This window comes from Montipora foliosa, chromosome 9, assembly GCF_036669935.1.
Source record: "Montipora foliosa isolate CH-2021 chromosome 9, ASM3666993v2, whole genome shotgun sequence".
Taxonomy (NCBI): Eukaryota; Metazoa; Cnidaria; class Anthozoa; order Scleractinia; family Acroporidae; genus Montipora; species Montipora foliosa.
In genome coordinates, this window is record NC_090877.1 from 45,871,076 (window position 1) to 45,896,075 (window position 25,000).

The 25,000-nt window shown below is 39.1% G+C and overlaps 3 protein-coding genes across 6 annotated transcripts in view; 1 reads left to right on the forward strand and 2 right to left on the reverse strand.

The window, feature by feature from the left end:
* Nucleotides 1-4,067, reverse strand: part of LOC137970844 (collagen triple helix repeat-containing protein 1-like) — a 5,935-nt gene extending 1,868 nt beyond the window's left edge. Inside the window, exon 1 of one of the 4 annotated variants that reach the window (XM_068817461.1) lies at nucleotides 3,792-4,067. In XM_068817461.1, coding sequence (XP_068673562.1) covers nucleotides 3,792-3,836 — 45 coding nt within the window. In that variant the 5' untranslated portion in view covers nucleotides 3,837-4,067. Of the gene's footprint in view, nucleotides 1-270; nucleotides 366-1,624; nucleotides 1,730-3,791 lie in introns of those variants that run through there. The other 3 variants (XM_068817464.1, XM_068817463.1, XM_068817462.1) reach the window with 3 other exon arrangements.
* Nucleotides 4,068-4,729: 662 nt separating this feature from the next.
* On the reverse strand, nucleotides 4,730-12,741 carry LOC137971152 (myotrophin-like). Its single transcript, XM_068817897.1, has 5 exons — nucleotides 12,568-12,741; nucleotides 11,201-11,314; nucleotides 10,120-10,203; nucleotides 8,008-8,107; nucleotides 4,730-4,942 (listed from the first exon to the last, which is right to left on the reverse strand). Exons 1-4 carry the CDS (start codon nucleotides 12,637-12,639, stop codon nucleotides 8,021-8,023), a joined length of 357 nt encoding a protein of 118 aa, XP_068673998.1. The 5' UTR covers nucleotides 12,640-12,741; the 3' UTR covers nucleotides 4,730-4,942; nucleotides 8,008-8,020.
* A 269-nt stretch (nucleotides 12,742-13,010) lies between these two features.
* Nucleotides 13,011-25,000, forward strand: part of LOC137970865 (NADH-cytochrome b5 reductase 3-like) — a 12,552-nt gene continuing 562 nt past the window's right edge. The window contains exons 1-9 of the mRNA XM_068817486.1: nucleotides 13,011-13,151; nucleotides 14,914-15,060; nucleotides 16,583-16,655; nucleotides 16,988-17,094; nucleotides 19,626-19,755; nucleotides 20,334-20,417; nucleotides 21,155-21,240; nucleotides 23,407-23,503; nucleotides 24,817-25,000. The exon at nucleotides 24,817-25,000 is cut by the window's right edge and continues 562 nt beyond it. Coding sequence (XP_068673587.1) covers nucleotides 13,134-13,151; nucleotides 14,914-15,060; nucleotides 16,583-16,655; nucleotides 16,988-17,094; nucleotides 19,626-19,755; nucleotides 20,334-20,417; nucleotides 21,155-21,240; nucleotides 23,407-23,503; nucleotides 24,817-24,989 — 915 coding nt within the window. The 5' untranslated portion in view covers nucleotides 13,011-13,133 and the 3' untranslated portion in view covers nucleotides 24,990-25,000. The remainder of the gene's footprint in view (nucleotides 13,152-14,913; nucleotides 15,061-16,582; nucleotides 16,656-16,987; nucleotides 17,095-19,625; nucleotides 19,756-20,333; nucleotides 20,418-21,154; nucleotides 21,241-23,406; nucleotides 23,504-24,816) is intronic.

A 25,000-nucleotide genomic window follows, 5' to 3' on the forward strand; every position in this document is an offset into this window, starting at 1 on the left:
GTCAAAACACGGAATTGTAGCACCTGCCCTTTTTACTTTAGTCATTTGTCTCTTCCATTAAGTTATAATTACAGAAATTCACGCCGTTGTATATTATAGTTTAAATTGTTTTTTTCGCAAAATAAAAAGATATCTTCTCGTATTTTAGATGATCTTGGTTAATGAACCAAGGTTTACATATAAATTAATCTGCCAAATCAATATCTACAGAAATGCTTAACTTCATCTCTTTCCGGGAAACTATGAGACGCTAAAAACCTTATTACTTACTCGTGAAATGAGAAAATGGGGGTGAAACGCCATACCTGAACTCGCTTTGTGTTTGTCTAACTTCCTGCGTAACAATTCCCAAGTCAGGAGTTGATGACAACATTTGTTGGAGAAAGAATTTTATAATCTCTTCTGTTGACTTATCTTGTCGCTTTTTCAAGTTCGATAACTCATTAGTTGATAGAATATTAATAATTATCCGTTTGCCATCAACGGAATTGTTTCAACTGCCAAACAGAATGTTGAATTTCATTCCTGTTTTTGTTTGCTTTCTTTCTTTATCACATACATACGGGGCAAAATTACTGAATGCTGATTGGCTGAGACGGAGGGCGTGTTAAGTTGATTGTCGCGGCCTTTTTTTGAATTGTGAAAACCTTAATTGCTCTCGGGCCCATGCGATTACATATGCAAAGAATATTCCCCCTTCCTTTAATCTTTATCTCACTTATTTAAAACTATATATATTATTTTACACGCATAATAAATACGTCTTACTAACCGCACTGTAAGTTAAGACTGCTTGTTTTTTTCCCCGTAGATTCATGGCCCTCGCACATATCAGCAGAAAAAATCTCGGTCCGTTACTTACAATACGGACCTTGAACTCGGTTAGCAAGACTAAGATATGTATTCTTCGTATATTTTCCTCGATCGAGGCAAAGTCACATACTACATGGGTAAAAATGGGGAAATGGCATACCCGGGAAACCTTAGTTTGATTTAACCGAGGCAACTTGATTGTTTTCGCTCTCAGAAGTTGATAACATCCCCTCCCCGTCGAACTATTAATTTGCTTCCCTGAATTTGTTAGTTGAACTTTGAGTACAAATACATATAAACCGATTGAAAAGTAGATACCTCTCTCCGCCTTTTCTCATAATATCGCGAGCTAAATTGGAAAATCATTACCCACCTCTTTAATGATAAGTGACTGATATGTCAGAAAGGAGTACATTTCCTCTCTTGCGAATCGTTTAGAACTTAGACATATCAGTTAAGAAGTCTGGCGACGGAGAAGCCGAAAGAATATTTATATTTCAGCATCTTGTTGAACGAACATAATTTATAAGTTCAGCCTTGCAGTCCCTGCACTAGTTTCGTATGCTTTCACTTCATTGCTTCGAAAGAGGTTTACTGAACTGTTAAAGAGAAATCAATAAATGTAATGACCATATCCGAAAGGTTAAGGGGTTGTTTAGCAGTTGAAAATCAGGGAAATTAATAAACAGCTTAACTCCCACCATAATTACATTTTCTGTGATTGAACGTAGAGCATTTACCAGTTGCCAAAGGGAGAAGATTTGCACATGCACAAAATGTTCAGTGACCGAGCCATTGGAGGAACACTCACCCCTTCTAGGCCAGACTTTTTCGGTGCAGTTTTTTTGGTAATTCTTATAATGATGGGAAAACTGGACTTGGGATGAACTTGAATATTGTAATCTCTGCTCTTGAGATTTGCTAATGATGGCACAACTCGAACGCTTTTCTTGTTTTGCGTTGTTTTGTGAATGCATTAATGATATACTGATGTGATAAAAACCGGCGCAGGCTAGATCTCCTGATCATGTTTTTCATGTTGTGGTCCCTTTTCATAGACAAAGTATGGAAGACAAGTGGTAAAAATGAAGTAAAGTCAAAGCTATAAACATTTTCCTTTCCATTTTACTATCAATTCGGATTCAGAGCAGCTAAGGATGTAAATTATTAAATAAGACCCAAGAACTTGTGTTAACAGACAGAGCACTCACATTCCAACAGTATGTCCTGGGTGCGATTTTTGTGTGCGTTGAGTTTCTTTCAGTCGTCTACTCATGATCACACAAGGTTGTCCCTCCGCTTTAAAACAATACTGAGTTCAAATGATCCACTCTGATTTGATCCACAGTCTCCCCATTTTGTATAACTGACTTGTGCTCGGTTGTAACCGATTATTACGATTATTGTTTACGCAAAGAAGGAATCAAGTTAAATCTTGAAGTTCTCATCCCTTTTCTGAAGACTGTTTTGGAACAACTTTATTTTTTCAAATCAGCACCTCTATTTTAATTAAAGAACAAAATGAATATTTTTTTATTTTCTACCGACTTTTAGCTTTGACGATTCTTGTCTACTTTTTGACGAAGTACTACTTCCTTTGTCGTGGAAAATTTCGTATTTAATTACCACTCACTACGTTTTATTGCCTTTTCGGTTTGTTTTGTTGAGAGAGGAGAAAAATTCACTATTTTTAAAGTAAAATAAAGTTCCTTGTATTTTATCAGCACAATTCTCTTTCCCCTCAAATGTTAGTCTTGTTTATTCCCTCAAAGTCAGACAATCGTAAAATTTCGCTAATTACAGCCCCATCACAAAAAGAGCCACACTTGTTTTTGGAGAGGCAGGAGGTGTTTCAAAGTTTGCATTCGGTGCGCTATGCTTGCAGTTACATAACTAGCTTCATTACGATTTTCACCGATGAGTGAATCAGTGTTTTCGTCGAAAGTTAAAATTGGCATTATACGGCATAATATAAAAAATCGCAGGATTAAAGGTTCCGTGATTTAGGAAGACTTGCAAGGATTTGGCATTCACAGAAATGAAACAGTGTGGCAGCAGAGTCGATTCGTTATCTTTATGGTGTATTGGCAGACCTTCCTATCCTATAGTCTGAGCCGATATTTCCGACTCTTCCGAAATAGAATTATACGAGTGTATGCACATTTTTTTACTATCTGTTATGCCAGGATCAAGCCTTTTGATTCCATTATTAGAACCGTTTATATTCATCTGGATTTTTAAATTTGCAGCTTTCATCATTTCTTGGCGTGATCTTGTCTCAGGCCGGTTGCAATTTGGTTTGTGTGTCAATTGGTTTTCATTGCTTGCCCGTTGAGATTACAGGTTTTGTGCACCGATTATTTTCCTTCACTGTTGACTTAAATAAACGGCATTGAAATAAGCAAATATTACTTTGGCAGGAAACTCTTTTTCGTTGAATAAATTTAGCTGATAGTGCTTCGTACGTATATGTATTTTAATTTGCAGTTATTTAGAAATTCAAGTTTTAAGGCGAAAGTAACAACCCATTCCCCGTCAGTCAAAAGTTCGAAAAAAAATTACCCTCAAAAGTTAGGCTTTGTATAAGCAATGTGTTGTATCTTTGTCAATTAAATGCGGAGATTTGGTTAACCACGGCAACATAAAAACGCCTTTTTTTCGGCAGTCAGCAAGTCTTTTGGGTTGAATAAATGGAAGAAGCGAAAGCCATGCAAATGACCGGGGACAAGGGTTGTTTTAATTGAGGAAATGTGTCAAATTAATTGCGAAGCAGACTGCTTCAAATGTTGGTTTTTATTGAGAGGGAAAAGCCGACTGAAAAGACCTCATTAAAACGTCAGTGGACAAACTAAAGCCCACATGTAAATTTAGGAATCGAACCCGGGTCACAGTGGTCGATGACGAATTCTTTCATCAAAGCACCAACCCTGCACTCCTGTAACAATTGGAAGAAAAAAAATGTAAACATAAACACGAACCTTAATTACATAGACAACTTCCATACTAATGATGCGAAGCCTCATCGCCGACTTCACTGATATCTCTCTTCCATCCCTCTTGTTCTTTGTCGTTGTACAACTTCTACTTCCTGCATAATTCTAAATGAACCTTAACTCGTTGATGGTGAATATTTCGTTTCCCAGTTAAAGACGCATTCGAGTTATGCACCTTCAGTTCTTTTCTTGAAATTTTAGGCCTGGGAAATCATCAAAATTTGCACCCAAGGTCTCCAAAACGGGCACGAAAACAAAAAATCTAAAGAACTGCAATTGGAACTATAAATTATTCATAAACACCAGCAGGTTAGAATTTCGTGTCAATTTGGACACGTCGATGCTCTGCACATTGATCTTTGATAACGAGTGTGTGAAAAACACCTTTATAGGTGACTCCACATCAGCTAACTTTCATAAAAAAACGCTAAGATGTTTCAACCACAACGGCTTAGTTGTTCCGAGCGTGTCGCAATCGGATTTTAACTGTGAGGACATTTTGAGGTGCCCGACATGAATCTTAATCCTCCGGTATTTCCGGTTTCCGAAGGTAATTGTTACTTTTCGGCGACGAGAACTGAAACAGTCGAACCCAAGAAAACGAAATACGTTTCGCTGCTTGCTATTTTTTAGACGTATTTATTGGTTAAGAAAACAGCACCAATGTGCGAAGAGCCTACGTAAATGGCAATATTTTAACAGTCTGCGAGACTTCCTCAAGTACAACGCGAGCGGCGATTCCCAGCGAAACCCGCGACGGAATTTTTCACGAGCGGCGAAGAGTACTTATCACCATTCTTCTCGCGGCGTAGCGACACACTCTCAACTCTCGCTGACACACTCGCTCGCGTGCAATTGTGTACTCTCTCGTCAAAGTTAACTGTCCACCGAGGATCATCCACAAAGAAAACGTATCAACTCAGTTTGGTCTTAGCTTTTTTTAATACAAACCAACATTTCATTATGACACTTGAATTTTGTTTTGCAGTTGACAAGTGAACGTAAAATTGCTAAAAGCTATTAATTTTCATACAACAATACTGTGTTTTGCTTCAGACATATGAAAATGATGACGTATTTGGGATTTCTTTCTGAAGCATTTCAAGCGAAGCAATGACTTGCTTGGATCATGAGCCCTAGAAAGAGAAAAAAAAGTAACGATAAATTATTAGTCAGAACCTTATCACCTGGCCCGGGTTGTTCGAAGCCTGGTTAGCGCTAACCAGTCTTAAATACCATGGAAACCTATAGGTTTTGATACCTCTTAGCCAACGGTTAGCGCTAAACAGGCTTCGAGCAACCGGCCCCAGGAGACTACAACTCACGTCTTTCTCTACTGTTTCATAAAGCGGTCCGGCAAAACATCGCCCTTTCAGTCAATCAAATTAAAGCACAATGTTTCTGTAATACATGTATATGCATAACCTTGCTTTCAACTCTGGTCTTATTGAACACCGCCAATTCGCTTACTCTAAATTTTCTTCAACAACTGTTGCCCTACTTAAGGTAGTAGACTCGTGGAAAAGAGCAATTGATAATGGCCTCAAGTCTGCTAGTGTTTTTCTTGACCTGAGAAAGGCATTTGACGTCATTAAACATGAAGTCTTACCAACTAAGCTCGAATCCTACGGCGTCAAAGAGTCCGAACTTCGGTGGTTCAACAGTTACCTTTCTGAGAGATTACAGTATTTCATTTACAAGGACGCTAATTCAGATCTCATGCGTCTTTCTTTTGGCGTCCCGCAAGGATCAGTTTTAGGACAAACGCTATTTAATGTTCATATTAACAACATATTGAAGGCATGTCATACATCCACTAGAATATTGATTTAGCTGTGTACAATGTCAACAAGGACCACAAGAGCGTCTGACACTGGTTTTGTAGGAATGGCCTCATTTGTAATACAAAAAAGTCGGAAGCCATGATTATTGCGTCCCACAAAGCACTCAAAATCAACCGAGATATTAATATTTTTTACTGAGACTCAATATTAAAACAACAGAGACATTTTAAGTATCTTGGCGTGGTGGTAGACGAATCATTATCATGGAATAATCATGTGTCATATATTGCCTCAAGAGTTTATCCTAAACTGAAATCAAACTTTTAAATACAATTTCATCTTTTCTTAGCCCTGCTATTTTATTGAAAACTTATAAAATGACAATTTTACCTATTTTAGACTATGGCTGCATTGCATGGGGGTTTGGCAGCAAGAAGAACTCCGACCTTTTGGAAAGGTTGCAAAACAACGCAATGCGAATAATTTTGCGAACAAATCATTTAACGTGAACACAGTCAATGAGGGAGAGACTTGGCCTGCTAACATTATTTAACAGGCGCCGTTATTTACGTATCCAACTAGCATATAAAATCGTAAGTGATTATCACTGTCCCAGGCAACTTCAAGGGTATTTTGCATTGAGATCAGAACTTCGCCGTAAAGCCCCCAGAGATAGTAGGGAACTTCATCTCCCAATATACAAAACAGCTATGGGACATTCGAGTATGCCGCTGCAAAGGAATGGAATGACCTCCCCAAGGAGCTGCGTACTTGGGAATCGCTGAGAATTTTTAAAATTAAAACGTTTAAACTTTTAATACAATCAGATAAGACACAACACAAATGTAGTGTATAAGGTAATTTTTAATTTAATCTTAACTTGTATTGATGGCGAATTGTATTTTTAATAGTATTCTCACGTACTGATCACCGGTTTATACTAGCGTTTTATATGTTGAATTCGCTGATCGGTTTTTTTCAGTTTAAATAATTTATTATTATTATTATTATTATTATTATTATTATTATTATTATTATTATTATTATTACTATAACTTATCTAGAAGAAACATGGAGGACATGAGTCTACGAAAATAGCCAGGGAAATTTTGAAGGTGGAAATTTTTTTCTAACACGAATACGTTTTTGAAGAACTTTCCAACCAGGGGCCCGTTTCTCGAAAGTCCCGAAAACTTTTCGGGCCCGAAAAGCTATTTGTGAAACTGCCAACCGCTTGTTTTGGAAAGCCGATCTTTTAACATGTTTTCAAGCTAACTAAAAGAAACAAGTCTGTGAAGTTTGACGTCTTAAATCCTCTGCGTTCTTGAGATACATAAGAAATTGCGACACCCGAAAATGGCCCGTAAAGTTTCGGGACTTTCGAGAAACGGGCCCTAGGTAAGAAAAAACAGTTATTCAAAGTGGGATACCCGTTGTTCAGTTTAAGATGGACTCCTGTATCAGTACACAAGGATAGCCTGCTTTCAGGTGGTAGATGTTGTCGTCACCACGAAACACGTTTCGCACGCGCACGCTATACTGGAAGCGCGTGGAATAGATATGGACCGGGCGACAAAAAAAACGACGGGGGGGGGGGGGGGGGGGGGGGGAAGGGAAAGAGCTCACACAACATCTACCGCCTGCAAGGGGGCTATACACAAAAGTAGAAGCCATTCTTCAGAGTCGCATAACGGTGGTGTACATGTGCAGATGCGGGTCGACCAATCAAAAAAAATACAAGTACATGACTAGCTAATGAGATATCTACATGTACTGGGTTTGTTCACCAACCGCTGAGCTAATCAACACTTTCATTCAATGATATTTAAAATTTCGCACTTTCTCAGTTTAGTGAGTAATCTACAGTATACTATTTGTAGTGCAAAGACAGTCTTTCAAGCTCAGGGAAGACAAGACTTAGTTGTACTGCGTATGAAGTACATTCGTAAGAATGCCGGTGGCAAGAGGATTGCGCTGACCTTAAAGGGGCAGTGTCACGCTATTTTAGTCAAACTTCAAATCACTAAAAGACGTCTTTGCATGAATGAAGACCAAAAAAAATAAGCTGTAGGCTTGTTACCAACAACCATTGAAGCGAACTGAAGCTATTCTTTGTTGTTTGTGGCCAAGGATGGAGAGGATGGAAGTGGATTGAAACTTGAAAAAACTGGCCAGTTTTTTCAAGTTTGGAGACAACGTCTGCCAAAAATTAAATACCAATAAATTATTAGTATAGCTCTTTGTGCCATAAATACATTCCACACCTTCTCAGTGGGTTGTCAGTAATGTTGTGCATGTGAGCTTAAGTACTAATTTAGATTTTTACCCAGTTTTGATCTAAAAACAGAAAATTTAGCGTGACAGTGCCCGTTCAACTACCTGATAAGTTTCAAGGGCACTAACAAAGATGGGCATACCTTTACTGATAAGCTACTTGAGGAGACTTTTGATATCATCTGTTTCTGCACATTCATAATAAGAACTGCCATCTGGTGCTTTGAGGTTTTTGTTAGCGCCCTACCAAAAGGCAAAATCAAACTTAATTTATTCAGGAAAAAAGTCCTTTCAGCTCTAGCTTGCGAGCATGCTGATGTTGATAAGTGTCACAAAGTGTCCCATTGTGCTTCTCTTAATCCTTTCACACTTAAACAATCACCTTTTCCTCGGGCAGGCATCTAATTAAAAGACATTCAGGGTTTTTTTAATAGGGTTTTAACCTTCAGTTGTGTTCTACTAATTTAAAAAATATTAATACAAAACCACACCCATATTACTTTGAAGGGCAAAATTAATTAAAACAAGAAATATTAAATGGCATTGTTCAGGTAGTGAGATGATAATCATTCAGTACATGTAAAGTAAAAGGATCAAAAAATTACAGTTGCACATGGTGAGTGATTAACTTAGCCATGAGTGAAAATCAAAACTCATCACCATAACACAATGGAGACACTATTAAGTAATGATCCGTATAAGGTGGATAGCAATTTCCTTTGTTATGCGGCAACGGGGCTTTCCCCACATAGGAATGTTATCATTTTTACACAGAGAATGCATAAACCTACAGGAAAGCCGTTAACACAATAAAATTCATTTACAGCCCACTTTGAAAGGGTGTTTTTTTGTGTTAAAAGATTTTGACCAATCACAAGAGTTGAAAACAAAAGCCAAGAAACGTTTACAATTTTATATGTTCCCCACATACGATTTCTGTGGAATTCATTTAAACTGATACCAGATGAAAGATGGAAGATGGTTGGAAAGTAAGGATGAATATAATACTGCTTTTATGAAGTTTTGTTAACTTTTGCTGTTTAAGCCAATCAGAAGTAAGTACAGACAATACAAAAGTTATCACCTTTTTGCATACCAATTGCATTCCAACATGTTCATTGCCATTGTTGCTATCGTTCTTATCTGGACCATAAATTTTCTTAATTTACTCGACACATATGTTAAACCCCTTGACTCCCGAAACACCCCTCTCTGACAAGTAAAATCGTCTGGCGTTAGACACAGGAAAATCTCACTCCTAGGAATCAATGGGTTAAATAATCCTGCGATAAAATATCCCGCCGGCTACGAAGGCTATAATCATGATAAAATTGTTTTATTACAGTGTATAACCTCGTGCAGATACAAAAAGGCCAATTGTAATCTGACTTTCTTTCAAGGCTCAACCTTGTACACAGCAATAAAGAAACAAATGTTACTTTTAAGCTACTACTGGTCATGTTTTCAATTGCTAATAAAAATATTCTTCCTGGGAATCCCACACATACATTTACCTAATTCTACTCAAATCACATAAAATTGTACTTTTTGATAAGTGTCCTCAAATTTCCATGGCCTGCTCCCGTCTGGCCTCTTAGCTCACTCAGTAGAGCAACCAACGATGATCTAATCCAGAGGTCATGAATTCAATTCCCACCCAGTTCCGACATTTTCCTTGTACTTTCGGTGGTACAAAAAAGTAGTTCCGGATGCTGTTGATCAGCGAAGGTTCTTCATCTACAGTATTTATCAAATTCAGTAGCGTAAGGCCACACTCACTTTCTCTGCCATTTACATGTACTTTTTGAGCGACCCAACAACCTCATTTTGTAGTGGGAGAACAGTACACCGCTGGCAGGTTTTACATTCAGAGATCTCACTTTTAACTCAAACACAGGTCGTAGACAGTGGTTGTGGCACTTGAGCATATGTTTTGTTTCAATTTTGTTTAAAGATTGTCAAAGAAGAGTGCATGTGAACTAGCTTTATTGCTATTAGTGCACTTTCAACACTGCATGTAAGAATTTAGCATTGATCAACTTCATTTTATGATGCAGTCTCTGGGTATTGAATGCTGGGCACATTGGCAAACAATCCCACCACAGCTGATAAAAAGTGCTTTCCCAGAAAATGGCTACCACCACCAGTGTCTTAAATTACAGGCAACAACTTTCACACATAAAACCCTATTGTAAACACAATAATTAAAGAATCCTTCTTCATGACAATACAATGCATAGTTCTCATTGATTTACCTTCTCTAACAGGAGTTTGACACATTCTGTTTTACTTTCAAAAATACTGGCCAATAATGCAGTTATTCCATATCTGTCTGGACGCTGTTGATATCACCAAAAATAAACCATTTCGGTCAACAAACACTTGATAAATGAATTAGCTCCCTGAATATACTCTGAGCAATCAATACTAGTGAGCCAAGCAAAAAAATGATTTTCTGAAACTATGTGCAAGGTAAAAGGTGTTGAAATATTGAGACACAGCCAGCCCATTTAAAGCATGGAATATGTAATCAGGGGAAGCCACCATGATAGCACTTTACTGGTTTTGGCCATAAGCCAGGATCAAGAGCTACCGGTGACCAGGTTTTGACTATTAACTCCTTAAGACCCAATGTTACACTTTTTCTTTTCATTGTAACAGTGTAACATTGATTATCAATAAAATTAGGAATGCTGGCGAGGCCATTGTCTCTTTAACAAATAGACTCCATGTTGCTGTGTGTCTGTTCAGTAATACACAATGTAGATTGATTGCACAAGACATCAAAATGTGGTATAAAGAACAGTGACACACTCAGCTATTGCCTCGTGTGCCATTTTTTGTTCTTACCACATTTTGATGTCATCTGAGATGTACAATGTATTACTGAACAGACACATGGTATCATGGAATCTACATAAATGTATTTGTTAAAGAGATAATGGCCATGCAAGTATTCCAAATTGACGGTCAATTTGTTCTTAAACTCCCAAGGTTATAAACATGTATTGTACAGTAGGTTGGGAGACTTTAAATAAACTTAAAGCAAGTCAAATCAAATCAAATGCTATTTTTTCCACGAGAGGGGAAAACCAAAGAAATCCTCTCAGAGGAGAGTTAACAGGACCAACACACTCAGCACTATGAGATATGGAGTAGAGTCAGGGAATCAATCCCAGAAGGAGAGTCCCCATAACACAGCACCATTGCTGTTTCCCTAACTTCAGGGATTAATCAAACTCAAGTTTTATGCAATCCTTTCATCTTGAATCTTGGTTTGGTTAGAAAACACAGAAATGATCAGAAAGTGCATGCTCTATCAATGCAGTAACTTACATTGACATCTGCACCTTTTGATATGAGGAACTTGATCACATCCTTTTGTCCGTAATCAGCTGCAAAATGAAGACCATTCCGTCCACCAAGGAGCTCTTTGTTTACATCAAAACCCTTCAAACACAGGAATAATAATAATCATCATCATCATCATCATCATCATCATCTCACTATTTTTATACCTGTATTTGCAATTACACCAAACAATTCCAGGATTGTAAAGCCAAATTTTCATGTTATTCCAGTTAGAAGAATTTCAATTCTTCCAAATAATAGTGCACTTTGTCCAATTGTTCATAAGGAGATGTTCAAGTTGTACATTGCATTATTATTTTAAGGATAAATGGTCCAATTATTTTGGCACATCCGAACAGAGTACGCTAATAATTATTGTGTGCGTGTTCAAAACCCTTTGTCAATGTTTAATGTGAAGAATATTTTACTCCCTGGATAGCGACTTATCCACTGGATAAAGTTATCTGACCTTTGAACAACTGAGGCCTGGTGTGGGAAAATTTTGGGTACGAATGTCCTTAGCATTTTCATGGAGGAATGTCTTGGTAAAAGGATACACATCTACATCTGTACAATCATTCTCTTGTTCTTAATAATATCTCAACCCAATCTGAAAAGGTTGTGAATGCTGCAAAATTTACCACACTACCAAATTCCAGAGATCTGAAATAAGGAACTCATCTTTCGTCCAGGTTCAGTTTGACCCCTGACATGCATTCCCAATCCTTATCATTGTATTCAATCTTGAGATATTTACTTAACAAATTACCATTATAAATATAGCAATACATGAAAAGCAGGCTTCTAAAAAAAATGAATGATTATATCGAAATTAACAAGAAAATAAACATTTTAAAAATTTCAGTTTCTTGAATTGTACATTCAGCAATTTAAATGCAAGATCCGCCGGCGCAGTGAACCTAAATTTCCATGTACCGAAGAAAGATGTTCCAATAGGCTTTAATTTAACGTCACCATGAAATGCAACAAGACCATGGCCGTAGCTTTTTTCTAGAACTTGTCAGTTTTAGCTACGACGATGTTCCAATATACACTTTAACATTGCAATGAAATGTCAGAGGAGCATGGCCGTAACATTTTCCCAGAACGAAAGTTACACAGTACATGTTGCTACGTTGCTTATTCTACAACCTGATGTCATTCGGGAAATACCTGCATTTTCTATTTACTTTACAAGGCCTTGTGAAAAAACATAAGATTGATAAAACCTTGGAATAGCGTGCAGACGGACAAAGAGAAATTAGCTTAAGAGATTAAGCAAAGATCTAATCCTCACAAAACTCCACACCTACACAAAGCTGAAACAATGAATGCTCTAATCGGTTGCTTACTGGTTTTTCCACAATGGCTTTCACCTGATCCATATCTCCATTCTTGCAAGCCCATACTAACTGTTCTCCCATATTGGATGAGAAAAGCGAGAAGATCACTCTTCACACTTTTGCATTGACACCAAACACCGAATATATTCGTGAAGAACTTCTTCTCGAGACCAGATTACCCACAATTCCATCGGAGGCTCTCATAGACACATCAAGTATGCTTACATGCATTATGTTTCCGTCGCAATATTTTTCCGTGAGAAAATGATTGTAAAAAATGTCCTTTAGTTCACACCAATAAGAGGTAGTCCGACCGGCCAAAGAAACTACGGACAACATCGGTCGGAACTGGCGGAAGTCTTCACAATACAGCCAAGACAAGATGTTCGCCAGTCCCGATTTTGCCCGTAATTTCTCTATCCCGTCCCGAACATTGGTCCCGAGGGGTTGATCCTCCATGTAAGTTTTACGTTATTGTCCTGGGTTGAGGCAATCTGACACTCGTAAGGGACTTCAATGCACTTGCAAGCTTGTTTTGGAATCTTCTCCCTCTTACGTAACTAGATTTCAAAATTATGGATGTCCCATTATCGGTGAGATACTCCTATCAAAGTTATGTGACATAGCATTGCAACATTATGGCTAGGTTTTGAGGTTAAATTAGATATCCCTTTCGGATCCGGACTGTCTAAATTTAGTGACTAAGGTATTTCCATGTCACCAACAATTGTAGTTTAAATGTTTAAATATTTTTTTCATGCCTCAGACCTTGATCCTGTTTGATCATGAGACGTACAATTCTTGTTTTTATCCCTTTTATAGCACCACTAACTTTGTCGCTTAGGCGAGAGCATTTTTTTACATCTTAAGACGGCTGTAATTTTGATGTGCTTGGTTCAGAGTAATTTCACAAACTAAGTTGTTTTCAAAGACCTTACTCCCATGTGCTGAACTTGATAGGAATGTAGGGCATTTTGATTTTCCAACTTGGATTACGTGATAATTATACAAGGGGATATCTTTTTTTTCAAAGGGGCACATATCCATTCTGGTATGCCTCGCACCGATCGATGGCTCACTTGGTTGAGCATGGGACTGTCATGCGGGAGGTTGCGGGTTCGAATTACCCCGATGGGATCAACACTCAGGATCTCAAAAAAATTAAGGCCGGGAAAGTGCTGCCAAATCTAATTGAATCGGCAAATGGTTATCTTGAATAAGGACTATAAACCATAGGTCCCCTTCTCACGAATATCTTTTATATTCATAATTTCCCTGTGGGATGTTAAAGAACCCACCCACAACTTTTTTGAGAAGAGTAGGGGAAAAAGTCCCTGGTGTTGTGGCTGTCCTGTTCTCTCTAGCAGAAGTGGCTGGCTTGGCAGTGATGTCTCTAAAATAGGTTCATGGTGTATGAGGCCACCTAAGCAGAAACAGCCATAACTTAGAAGGGGACTTTGCCGAGTGCTGGGTTCGAATTACCCCTGTGGGATCAACACTCAAGATCTTAAAAAAACTGAGGCCGGGAAAGTGCTGCCTTTGTAATTCGATCGGCAAATGGTTAGACTTTCAAGTCTTCTTGAATTAAGGGACTATAAACCATAGGTCCCCTTCTCACGAACATCTTTTATATTCATAATTTCCCTGTGGCCACCCACAACTTTTTTGAGAAGAGTAGGGGAAAAAGTCCCTGGTGTTGTTGCTGTCCTGTTCTCTCTAGCAGAAGTGGCCGGCTTGGCAGTGATGTCTTTAAAATAGGCTCATGGTGTATGAGGCCACCTAAGCATAACTCAGCCATAACTCAGAAAGGGACTTTGCCGAGTGCTGGAACATTTAGATGCAGATCCTCTTTTTTGTGTTGATGAACAAGGCAAGAAACCCGAAGAATCATCATATGATCCATCTTAAAACACAAGAATACCCGGCCACTAAAAAATTGCCCATGAATATAGACATGCCTCATGCTTCAAAAGATGCTGCTTTCAGACAACAATAGTGGCAGTGATTTTGAAGTTGCTCCAGAAACTGAACAGACCAGACGAGTAAGGTCTGTTAACGCAAGACAACAAAACATAGTGTTAAACCGTATCAAATTAGCCTCAAAATTAGAAAGAACAAAGGTTTTTTTTAGAAACTTAGCTAAAAGGCAATAATTGCCTTTTAGCTGAGTTTCTAGCAAATTCAATACAGATAAAAAATTCATGTGGAAAAAGGAATGATGGCCTGGATTTGCATATTATTTTAATGACGATTTTACCAAATCATGAAACGTGAAAGCTTTGAATTGAATACTGTAACTTTTAAAGTCAAATGTCATTGAGTGAGTTGATCACTACCATGTGTGATTGCTTTTAGAAACCAGTCTTTGTTGGGCTGGGAGTTGTAATGGTAACAGTGGCATTTGGCTTGATGACATACTTCTTCAGAAAGCAAGGAGGCAAGAAGAGGCCAGTTGCACTTGATCCAAAAGAGAAAATTCCCTTTAAACTCGTTGACAAAAAGGTAGTATCACTTCCTTATTCAATTTTTGCCAAACATAGCTGCTAACAGTAAGTCCAAAATATCCTGACTGCTTCTTGGTCTGTAAGGATACAGGCTTATTGCAGGGTTTAAGCTAGGATTTGATCACTGGGGGACAGTTTGTCCCCTTGGCTAAAATTGTAGGGGACGTTTTCATTTTTAGGGGGACAGTCTTTTTTTTTTTCCGTTTTCTTATGTTCAATCAAGAAACAGGCACGGCAACAAAAACATATTTTATTACCTGTGGTGTTGCTGAATGTATTCCCCATAGTTTCCTAATTAGCAGCATCCACGTGTTCTTTACATTCGCTGTGTCTTACGAGAGTCGAGGTTCTAAAATTTGTACACCCTTTTTCCAATGCCAGGGGGTTTGTTTTCTTAGATTTCTGACACAAATAGCAGAACATCGACTCCTTTTCATAGCCCAACAACGTGTGATCTCGCAACCAAGTTTTCTGGAAAGATCGTGGTTTCGTTTGAGCCCTATCTGTTTCTTCCTCGTTAATACACTGTCTTCTTCTGTACTTTTTGCTCTGATCAATTTGGCTTCGATTTGAGGCAAAAAAGCTATCTATTGTACGTCGAATACATTTTCGTCGTGACATTTTAATGAACTTAAAACGCACGGTAAAATTCCTCCCGCGGTCTGTGTTTCAGCTTGTATTTTTTGTACTAAACTGTATGTCTTCTTGTGTGCTTCCTTCTGAGTTTTCCCCCAGATTTTGAAGGGGACAAAAATGTCCCCTTGGCCGTTTTTTAAGGGACAATTTCAATATCAGTGCGGGATTGGCGCAATGGCGCGGCCTGGCTCAAACCCTGCTTATTGGTCTTGTCTTTAGTTGTAACTGTAAACCACATTGTGTTAGGAGAGGGGGCTTTCTTAATTAATATTAGTGTAAAATGGTGTTTTGATGGAAATAAAATTTTAGTCAAAGTGGAATATATAGATTGTCCATTGGACCCGATGAAGACTGGTCAGGATTGATTTCATCACACATTGTTGACTTGCTGTATCTTCCTGCTCACATATGCGAAACCTTTCCCTCTTTTGAAATAAAATCACATCCTCATCTTCGGCATCTTGTTCCCAATGGTAAAATGTTCCATGTCATTATTGTAGTAGAATTAAGTACTTTGCCTCATGCTTGTCTTTGGAATGCAAGATATTTCTCTGATGAACCTAGCTTAATTAATGGTCAAAACTAAGCTCCTGACCAACAAGTTATCCAAACAATTGATGTTAGGAGCTCACTCAGATTGTTTTCAGAATGGATGAACTACATTGTAAATGCCATTTTATTTAAAATTAGGTACTTTTCAGATGTTTAGTACATACAATATAACTTGTATTTCTGCACTTTTGGTTGTGGAATTGCATTAGTAGCTCTTACTTCTGTGCAGCAATTAAATGTATTTTTTCTTACAAAGCTTTTAAACTGTAGCTGTGTGGATTTATTTGAGAATGAGTTGAGATCATTATTTTGTGATTTTGTTTTTCTTTTAGATTGTCAGCCACGACACTCGTAGGTTTCGATTTGAATTGCAGTCACCTGAGCACAAACTTGGGTTACCTGTCGGTACGTGTTTAATTGAGTTCCATGATTTGGACTCTAAGATGTTTGAACACTTCCAGATTTACATAAATTTATAGCATCTATGTAATTATTTATGTCTGCCTTATGGTATCTAGACCCAATAGAATTATTAAAATAGTAATATACATGTATCTGTAGGCATATTCATATTCCAGTCTAAAGGTGGCAGTGTTATCATATCCGTTATAAACAGTTACTCTCCATCAGCTTTGCTGTTACCTATTATTAAACTGTTCCAGACCTGTTATTGTTACTACCAATATTTAATTGTTATTATGTGTTGATAAATTTATTATTAAATTCTTTCCATATAGGAAACCATATGTACCTTAGTGCCAAAATTGATGGCAAACTTGTAATCAGGCCATACACTCCAGTAACTTCTGATGACGAAGTGGGATTTTTTGAGCTGGTTATTAAGGTGAATAAAATTAATTGAGATCATTACCTTTATATTGCAACTGGGTGAGCAAATGGAGGTTGCATTGAATGCCTGTGATATCCAGGGTCTTTCGTTTCCAGCAGCCGTTCTCCAGATTGAATATTGCCCTATTGCATGTGAGACCTAACCATGAACCCCCAATTGCTGGAATGTATGCGGCTGGTATTCTTTTACAGGTCACAGGTCACTGGTCACGGGTCATGTTTTACCAATACAGAAAGTATCCTAAACATGCATAATTAATGCTAAACCTTAGGCCCAATTAGGCCTAAACGAGAGTTCTTAGGCCTAAGATTAGCTTTTATGAATGTTTAGGATACGTTCTGTAGTGGTAAAATGATGAACTGTGACGGACCCCACCTGTAAAAAATACCAGCCAGGAATGTATGGGGGTGTATGGAAATACCAGTGGAAAGAAAGCTAGTGGATTATATTATGAGAGGGATAGTTTCTACCCTGGATGCCAGAGGTTTTTTCTCTCCTAGAGCGACGGAATAGTGAGTCGCAAAGCGGCGAGAAAAACCTCTGGTACAGGCAGTCAAGTTCTTTGAGAAGCTAGGCCGGTCCAATGGGATGCCGTTTCATATTCCCAAAGTCAGATTTTAACCCTAGCAATTCGATTGGTTCCAGGAACTTGTCAGTTCTAACGAGTACTCTGATTGGTTTACCCTAATTGCTGTCAACCTGATTTCTCTTGCCCACTATGGCCATAATCGAAATGCTGCAGAGTTTTTTGAAAGCAGAAAAAGTTCAGTGTTCTAAAATTTTTTTGATTCTCGTATATGTCCGCCAAAATTCAACTTCGGAATTTGAGTTTTTATCTTCATATTCAACATCAAAGTTTTATATGGAACATTGAATTTTTGAATTTGACATCGAAGTAAATAAGACGAGTGTACCGTGGGAACCAAAGATTCTGATTGGTAGGTTATATCACATATAAATTTACTGAGTTTTCTCGATGTCAATCAAACAGGGCACAGAACTGAGGTTCTCCACGGCCTGTACCAGAAGTTTTTCTTCGCCTATTCCATCGCTCTGAGAGAGAAAAACCTCTGGCAGCCAGGGTAGATAGTTTCTGAATAGGACCTCACAAATTGCACTCTAGTCTGGCAAATGAATTAAGAAATGTGGCACTGGCTGAAACTTATAATGCTACAACCATGTTACTGAGATCAAATTGAGCATTCATCTTCAAGCTGTCCACTTGTAATGTTAAGGGTGTTTAAATTCCGTCATTCCATCTTTTAGGATTTGGGGCCTCATTTTTCGCCATTCCATCGTTCCGTCATTCCGTGTTTTAGGGTTGCCCGCCACATTCAACTCAGAAAAACGAAATCACCCCATAATGCATCGGGAAAAGAATTGTGCTCCATAAAAGACCATGTGAACTGTTCCAATGTTGCTGGTTCAGCAAAGATCGCGGTCGATTGCCGATTACAGTATTTATCTTCAGGAGCCAAATTCCCTCCAGCTGAGAAAAAGGCTGAGTAGTAAGCACACTTTTTTGTGTCACATTAATGGTCAAATCAATTTTGTCGTGTGGATATTGCTATCAAATCATTATTAATTAAAATTGTCTAAAAATGGTGTGATTTTTTTGTGGTTGAAGAACATTGCTTTGGGCTTCAGAACACAGGAAAACACATCTCTGCAACTTGAGAATTTCAAAATTTTCTGGGGGAGCATGTCCCCGACCCCTCTCGTAGGGAAGGCCCAGCCAACCTTTCCAATACTTTGCAGGTGTTAAACCCATGTCTTCCTGCTTCAAACCTTAATGAAACCCCTGCATTCCAGTCATTACACAAATCACTTGCCAAAAATTGACTCTCAACTCATTGATTCCTATAAGTGGGATTTTGTCTCTGTCTAACGCCAGACGATTTTGCTCATCAGTGGGGGTGGTCCAGGGTGGTTCAGGTGTCAATGGATTAATTTGACTTCTGCTCAGGTTGTCGAAATGTCAGTCAGTGTCACCTTAACCCATTGACCCCTGGGCGTGAGACTTCACTCATTCACTCAGTCTAACGCCAGACGATTTTACTCATCAGCTTGGGGCATCCTAGCGCATTTGCGGTATCAATGGGTTAAACACTGTCCTTCTCAGGACTACACTCATCCAGACAATTGTACATGTATTTCCCTTAATAATTAACCATTGTGATTTGACTCCTTTGTTCAAACCATCTTCGATAGAAATGACTGCTAGAAATCAACATACTTCTTCAATGACACCATTCAGTGACTAACAGTTTGCAATGCAGACTTCCTTTGAGAACATTCATGATGAAGGCAATTTGTTACATTATTTAAATCAATCATCAAGCATAAATTATATAGTCTGATTTGTTACTTTGTCACTTTGGAATTGTCAAGTAAAGAAGTGCAAAATTGTATGTTTTGTACTAACTAAAGGCAAGATTTACCTACTTTAGTTGACTATAACATTTTTCGAGGTTTATGGGTGCACTTCAACTTTTGTAGTTTGTTTGTTGTTTTTTCTTTACAAGGTCTACTTTAAGAATGTTCATCCTAAGTATCCTGAAGGAGGAAAAATGTCCCAGTATTTGGATTCCCTCGAAATTGGTGATTATGTCGACATTCGAGGACCATCTGGGAAGCTGACATACCTGGGAAGAGGTGAGTTTTCTTTGAAAATCAAACATGCAATCTTTCATAGGTACACAAATGTCTCATTAATACCTTCACGCCTTAAACCACTTCTCTTTGATGATTAAAAGCAATTCCTATACTACTGTAGATCTGTAGATGGGTTGAGTTTGTTGGCTCTCTACTCTTCTCTGAGAATTTTTTCTTTTTTTTCCTAAGTTCTTGTTTTCCCTCTCACTAAAAAACCAACATTTCATTCGTTCTGCTTTCAGACTTGCAATAGACCATTTTTGAATTCTCATGGCTGGACTGGATCTAGCATGGAATGGAGGCTAATGTGAGGAAATCTTTTCAAATGCAAATTAATTTGCCCGCATTAGCCTCCATTTCATGCTAGATCCAGTCCAACCATTAGAATACAAAACTGGCCTATTGGTTTGTCATTTACTGTGTTGCCAATCAGTGGTCAGGAGCGCTCATGCCCATGCAGTTATATAAGCTGGAAACTTGATGATGATGAATATTATTGTTTATATTATTATGACGATGTTGGTGGTGAGAGTGGTGATGCTGATGATGATGAATGGTGCTTACTGTTTTCATTTCAGGCAAATTTTCAATCAAGGAGAATGCCAAGGATCCTGTGCAGTATAGAACAGCCAAGAACGTTGGACTGATTGCAGGGGGAACTGGTAAGAAGATCCAGTAGCTTGTAGAGACAGGATTTAGTCATGTACTGTTTTCCCTTCGGCTTTATCTCTTTGCTTTCCTTGCCTTGCGTTCGATGTGCTTTCCTCCACAAAACATCACACTTGGTTATACATGTTACTTCATTGCTGTCAGAAGGATTGTCAAAATAATATATCAAAATGTAAATTTTGAACACTTGTAGAGTAAAGATCCCTTCGCGTTGTTCCGCATTGTTCCTCATTGTTTCTCATTGACGTTGACTTTGCTTAAATATCCCATAATTTTCACTTTTGTTTACTTGGTGTGAATCGAGGTGGGTCATAGGAAGGATTGAAGGTAAAGAAGTGCCGACTTGGGGGTGGGGTGGGGTGGGGGTGCTCTTGTGTACTCTCTATTGACTTACATGTATCTAGAGTAGGGATTGGCGCAGTGGTGAGAGCACTCGCCTCCCACTAATGTGGCCCGGATTCGATTCCCAGATCTGGCGTCATATGTGGGTTTGAGTTTGTTGGTTCTCTACTCTGCTCCAAGAAGTTTTTCTCAGAATACTCAGCCTTTCCCATCTCCTCAAAAACCAACAATTTGATATGATTTGGTTTGATTTCTGAATGTCAGTGTTCCCAATTAGTGACATGAGTGCCCTAGCGGTAAATACGTTTGCGCTTGCGTACAGTTCATTATGCGTAAAAATTGAAAGCCGATTTGCATTTTCTTGTTTTTTTTTTTATTTTTCTTGCAGGTATCACACCCATGCTTCAAATCATCAGCGCTGTAATCAAAGACGCCGGTGATGATACGAACCTCACTCTTCTCTTTGCAAACCAGGTTTGGTAGTGATGATAATGATGATAAAGATGAACGTAGTTTATGTGTCAGGTGTATTTAGCGCTTAGTTGGGTACTGAATGAGAGACACTGGCCAAAAATTAAATCAAATCAACTCATATCTAATCGTAGGTTGTTTTTTGAGAGGGAAAATTCCGGAGTACCCGGATAAAAACGTCTCGGCCTGCAGAGTAGAGAGCCAACAAACTCTACCCACAGGTGAAGCTAGGAGTCCATTACCCGGAGCCTCCATCCTCTATAACAGGGACCTTTAGATTCTAGGACGAGGACGAGAACGAGTACGAGATTCGACTGCCTGTTTTTAGCGAAAATACTTAGAAATTTTCTTACCCGGACGATTAATCTTTGCAACTCTTTGTTAGCAGCATAGGTTCCTCGGATATTCTTATCGCTGGTAACTGAGCCTTTTTGCTCATCGAAAAATGTCAAAACTGCTACCCTGTTGCGGTGAATTGTTGTGACAAGACGAAATTTTTGCGAAACCTCGTACTAAAATGACGACGGTATGACGTTTTTCCCGGCAAAATGACGCTGGTTTGCGCGTGCAGCACTGCTCACTGTTGTTCTATGAGAAAATCTCGTACTCGTAGTCGTTCTCGTCCTAGAATCTTAAGCTCTCTAATATTAACCGTCGGAGTCTACCCTGTGCCGTATCTTTTTATTTTTAGAAGCAACTCCCAGGGGGTTTTCGCGGTTGTTTTCACAATAGGCCACTTTGAAAAATACCATAATATTCTTTGTTTGTTCCCCCAAATTTTGCATAAGCATTGTTTCCAGTTTTTCTTGGGACTTACAATGGTCCCAAGAGAAAACAAAGACAATTCTCATGCAAAATTTTTGGGGACAAACAAAGAGTATTAAGGTACCGGTATTGGTCTATTGCCATTCGTAAGACTAAAAGAGACCTATGGCAGGCCACTGATTACAGCACGTGGAGCACACCCGAAACACGAAGGTATTTCAAAATAATGAAAAGATATAGCAGTTCTAAAAATTAAAAAATGTGGGACAGGGTTGACTGAAGGATATAATACGTATGGATTTTCCAGGTAATGGACTCCTGGTGATGCCAAGTCTGGGATCGAACTCGGGCCACATTGGTGGCAGGCGACTACTCTCACCACTGCACCCTTTCAAAACTTGGCTATTTCACGTTGTTGTTTTGCTGACGACGGCAATAAATGGACAAAAGTGAAAAACGCACGTGCAGGGCGTGCAAAGCTATTGTTTTTACACACTAAATATGCAAATTTGTGACGTTCTCGTTGCCGTCGCTGTTGTCGTTGCTTAAGCTCCCTAATAATAGGGAGCTTACGAAACGAGGATTTCATTTAAAAATACAAGTTCGCGTTATTCGTATCACTACGAAACTATTTCATGTCGTTTCGCGTTAAAAATGTGTAGTAACTATCGAGGAATTAAACTTGTATGAGTGGGTTGGAAGCGTAGAGAGAGAACTGAAAATTCATCGTCATGTGCTTAACGTCCTCCACAGAACCTTGAATTTGGTGATTTCACGTCGTCATTTAGGAGATGACGGCAAAGAAATGTACCAAAATATAAAACGCACGTGCAGAGCGTGCAGAGTCATTGTTTTTGCTCACTAAACCTATTGTTTTGTAGCGTCGTCGTTACCGTCGTCGTTTGTCTGACTTTAGGGACCTTAAGATCTACGACGGCGACGTCGACGAAAACGTCACCTCAAAATAGAACTTCGCTCTAGTAAAAGTCTTTCGCGATTACTCCATCTCGTTCACGTCGTACAATGTGGGCGAAGTATCCTAAAAATAAATTGGTACGAGTGGTTTCAGACTGAAAATAGAGAATGAAAGATTCTCTGTTGCATGCTCACGTTGTCGTCAAAACCTAAAATTTAGTGATTTCACGTCGTCGTTATGCAGAGAACCGCAAACATATGAGCTAAAATCCGTGCTGCACATGCAGCACGATTATTTATGCTCCTTTAACCAATGATATCATTGTTTTGTGGCGTCTTCGTCGACGTCGTCGTCGTAGATCTTAAGCTCCCTTTTGTCTACCCTACATTCGATCGCTCACCCGAACTCGCGCGGCATCGCACAGGTAACATGTTAACATAGAAAAGGGAAACTGCCAGCAGTCCATCATTTTCTCTGTCCCTTTTTAGACCGAGAAAGACATCCTCGTCCGACCAGAATTGGAAGAGTTGGCTAAAGAGTGCGAGAATTTCAAGCTTTGGTACACTCTGGACAGACCCCCTGACGGTGAGATATCTTGGGTTTTGTGTCGTAAAAAAGGTTGCTGTTGTTCATCGTGGTGAAGTACAATAGTGATAAAGTATTCGCGTTTGTCTCACGATGTGGTCACTTGTGATGTAGATTGCGACGTTTCTACTGGATACTGCTAGTCTTCATTAGGCGATGAGGTCGACTGGTTACGCGTCACCTTTTAAGCGGGATGCTCCGCTGTGATTGGTTGGTTTTCAGCAGCTGTGATCGGTGCATTTCGATCCTCGCTGTTTCGGTGTGTTGTTCCTTCGGCGGTCCGCTGTCGTACGGTTCTCATGTTATTGTGTTTCGTGATCGTGGGCATCCATGCTTCCGGAATTTCTATTCCACTATACGTCGCGATCTACATCACAAGTGACCACATCGTGAGACAAACGAGAATACTTCATTATTATTATATTGGGTTTTTCTTTAATTTTAAGCTATTCCATAATGCATGATATTTGGCTGCTACTGACATCTTGTTCAAGTTTTCCGACTATGCGCTGCGTCCAGGTGTGCTGCGTCCAACGTGCGTCCCTTAGTAGGATTAAGCTGGTGACACACGGTTCAACATCGTGCAACAGAGCTGTTGCTCACCAAATGTTGCACGAGGTTGCAGCCTGTTGAATGACAATGTTGCGACTTTTCGAATGGCTATAAACACAGTCAATTTTTGTCGAACGAGAATAACGAATTATTTCTATTTTTGGTGGCAAATTTGGAAATGACGGATGACGAAAGGTTGTTGTCATTGTATGCTGCGAGCCTTGTTAAGCTTGGTTCCAAATAATCATCACAGGCTGGGGCCGCCGTATTGGCCGCCGCATTGGGTGGCTTGACCTGGTAGGGGACTTCGTGTCCTATTGTTCTGTCCACCTATAGTAAATTGCATACTGAATCTGTAAATAAAACCTTCCAAATCACGTGAACGCGAGACTGGAAAACGATTAGTTAGTGCCATTCCACAAGCGGCAACTTGGAGGGAAATGTGAAGTAGCAGTGCTAGTTTAAATTTCTATCCATGTAAACCATGGAGCGTTAGCCGTACTAATGGAATTGGGCCCACACAAGGACAGAGAAAAACTCTAACCAGGGTGGAAATTGAAACCACGACCTTTGGTTTAGGTCAACGCTGCTCTACCGACTGAGCTACAAGAAGTACCTTGTTTGTAGTCAACACAGAAAGTAGCACGTAACCGGTCCTGAAGAAGCGGTCGAAACGTCGTGATCTACAATTGTGAGACTGACAAATCATGATGACCAATTATAATCACCTCTTTATTTTCCGAATGTGTATCAATTTATAGGTTGGCCTTACGGTTCTGGATTCATTACCGACACGATGATCAAGGAGCAGATGCCGCCTCCAGGACCAGATACTCAGATACTAATGTGTGGACCGCCGCCCATGATCAATTACGCCTGCATTCCTAATTTGGATAAACTCGGTTATACCCCTGATATGTACTTCCCCTTTTAACCTCTCTGTGA

Bases quoted from the DNA above. Each gene is read 5' to 3' on its own strand.
- LOC137971152 (XM_068817897.1), bottom strand. From the start codon at position 12,639: ATGGGAGAACAGTTAGTATGGGCTTGCAAGAATGGAGATATGGATCAG. The intron at 10,204-11,200 runs GTAAGTTACTGC...TGATATCAACAG, and splicing joins CAAAAGGTGCAGATGTCAAT to CGTCCAGACAGATATGGAAT. The intron at 8,108-10,119 runs GTAAATCAATGA...GCCTTTTGGTAG, and splicing joins TCAAACTCCTGTTAGAGAAG to GGCGCTAACAAAAACCTCAA.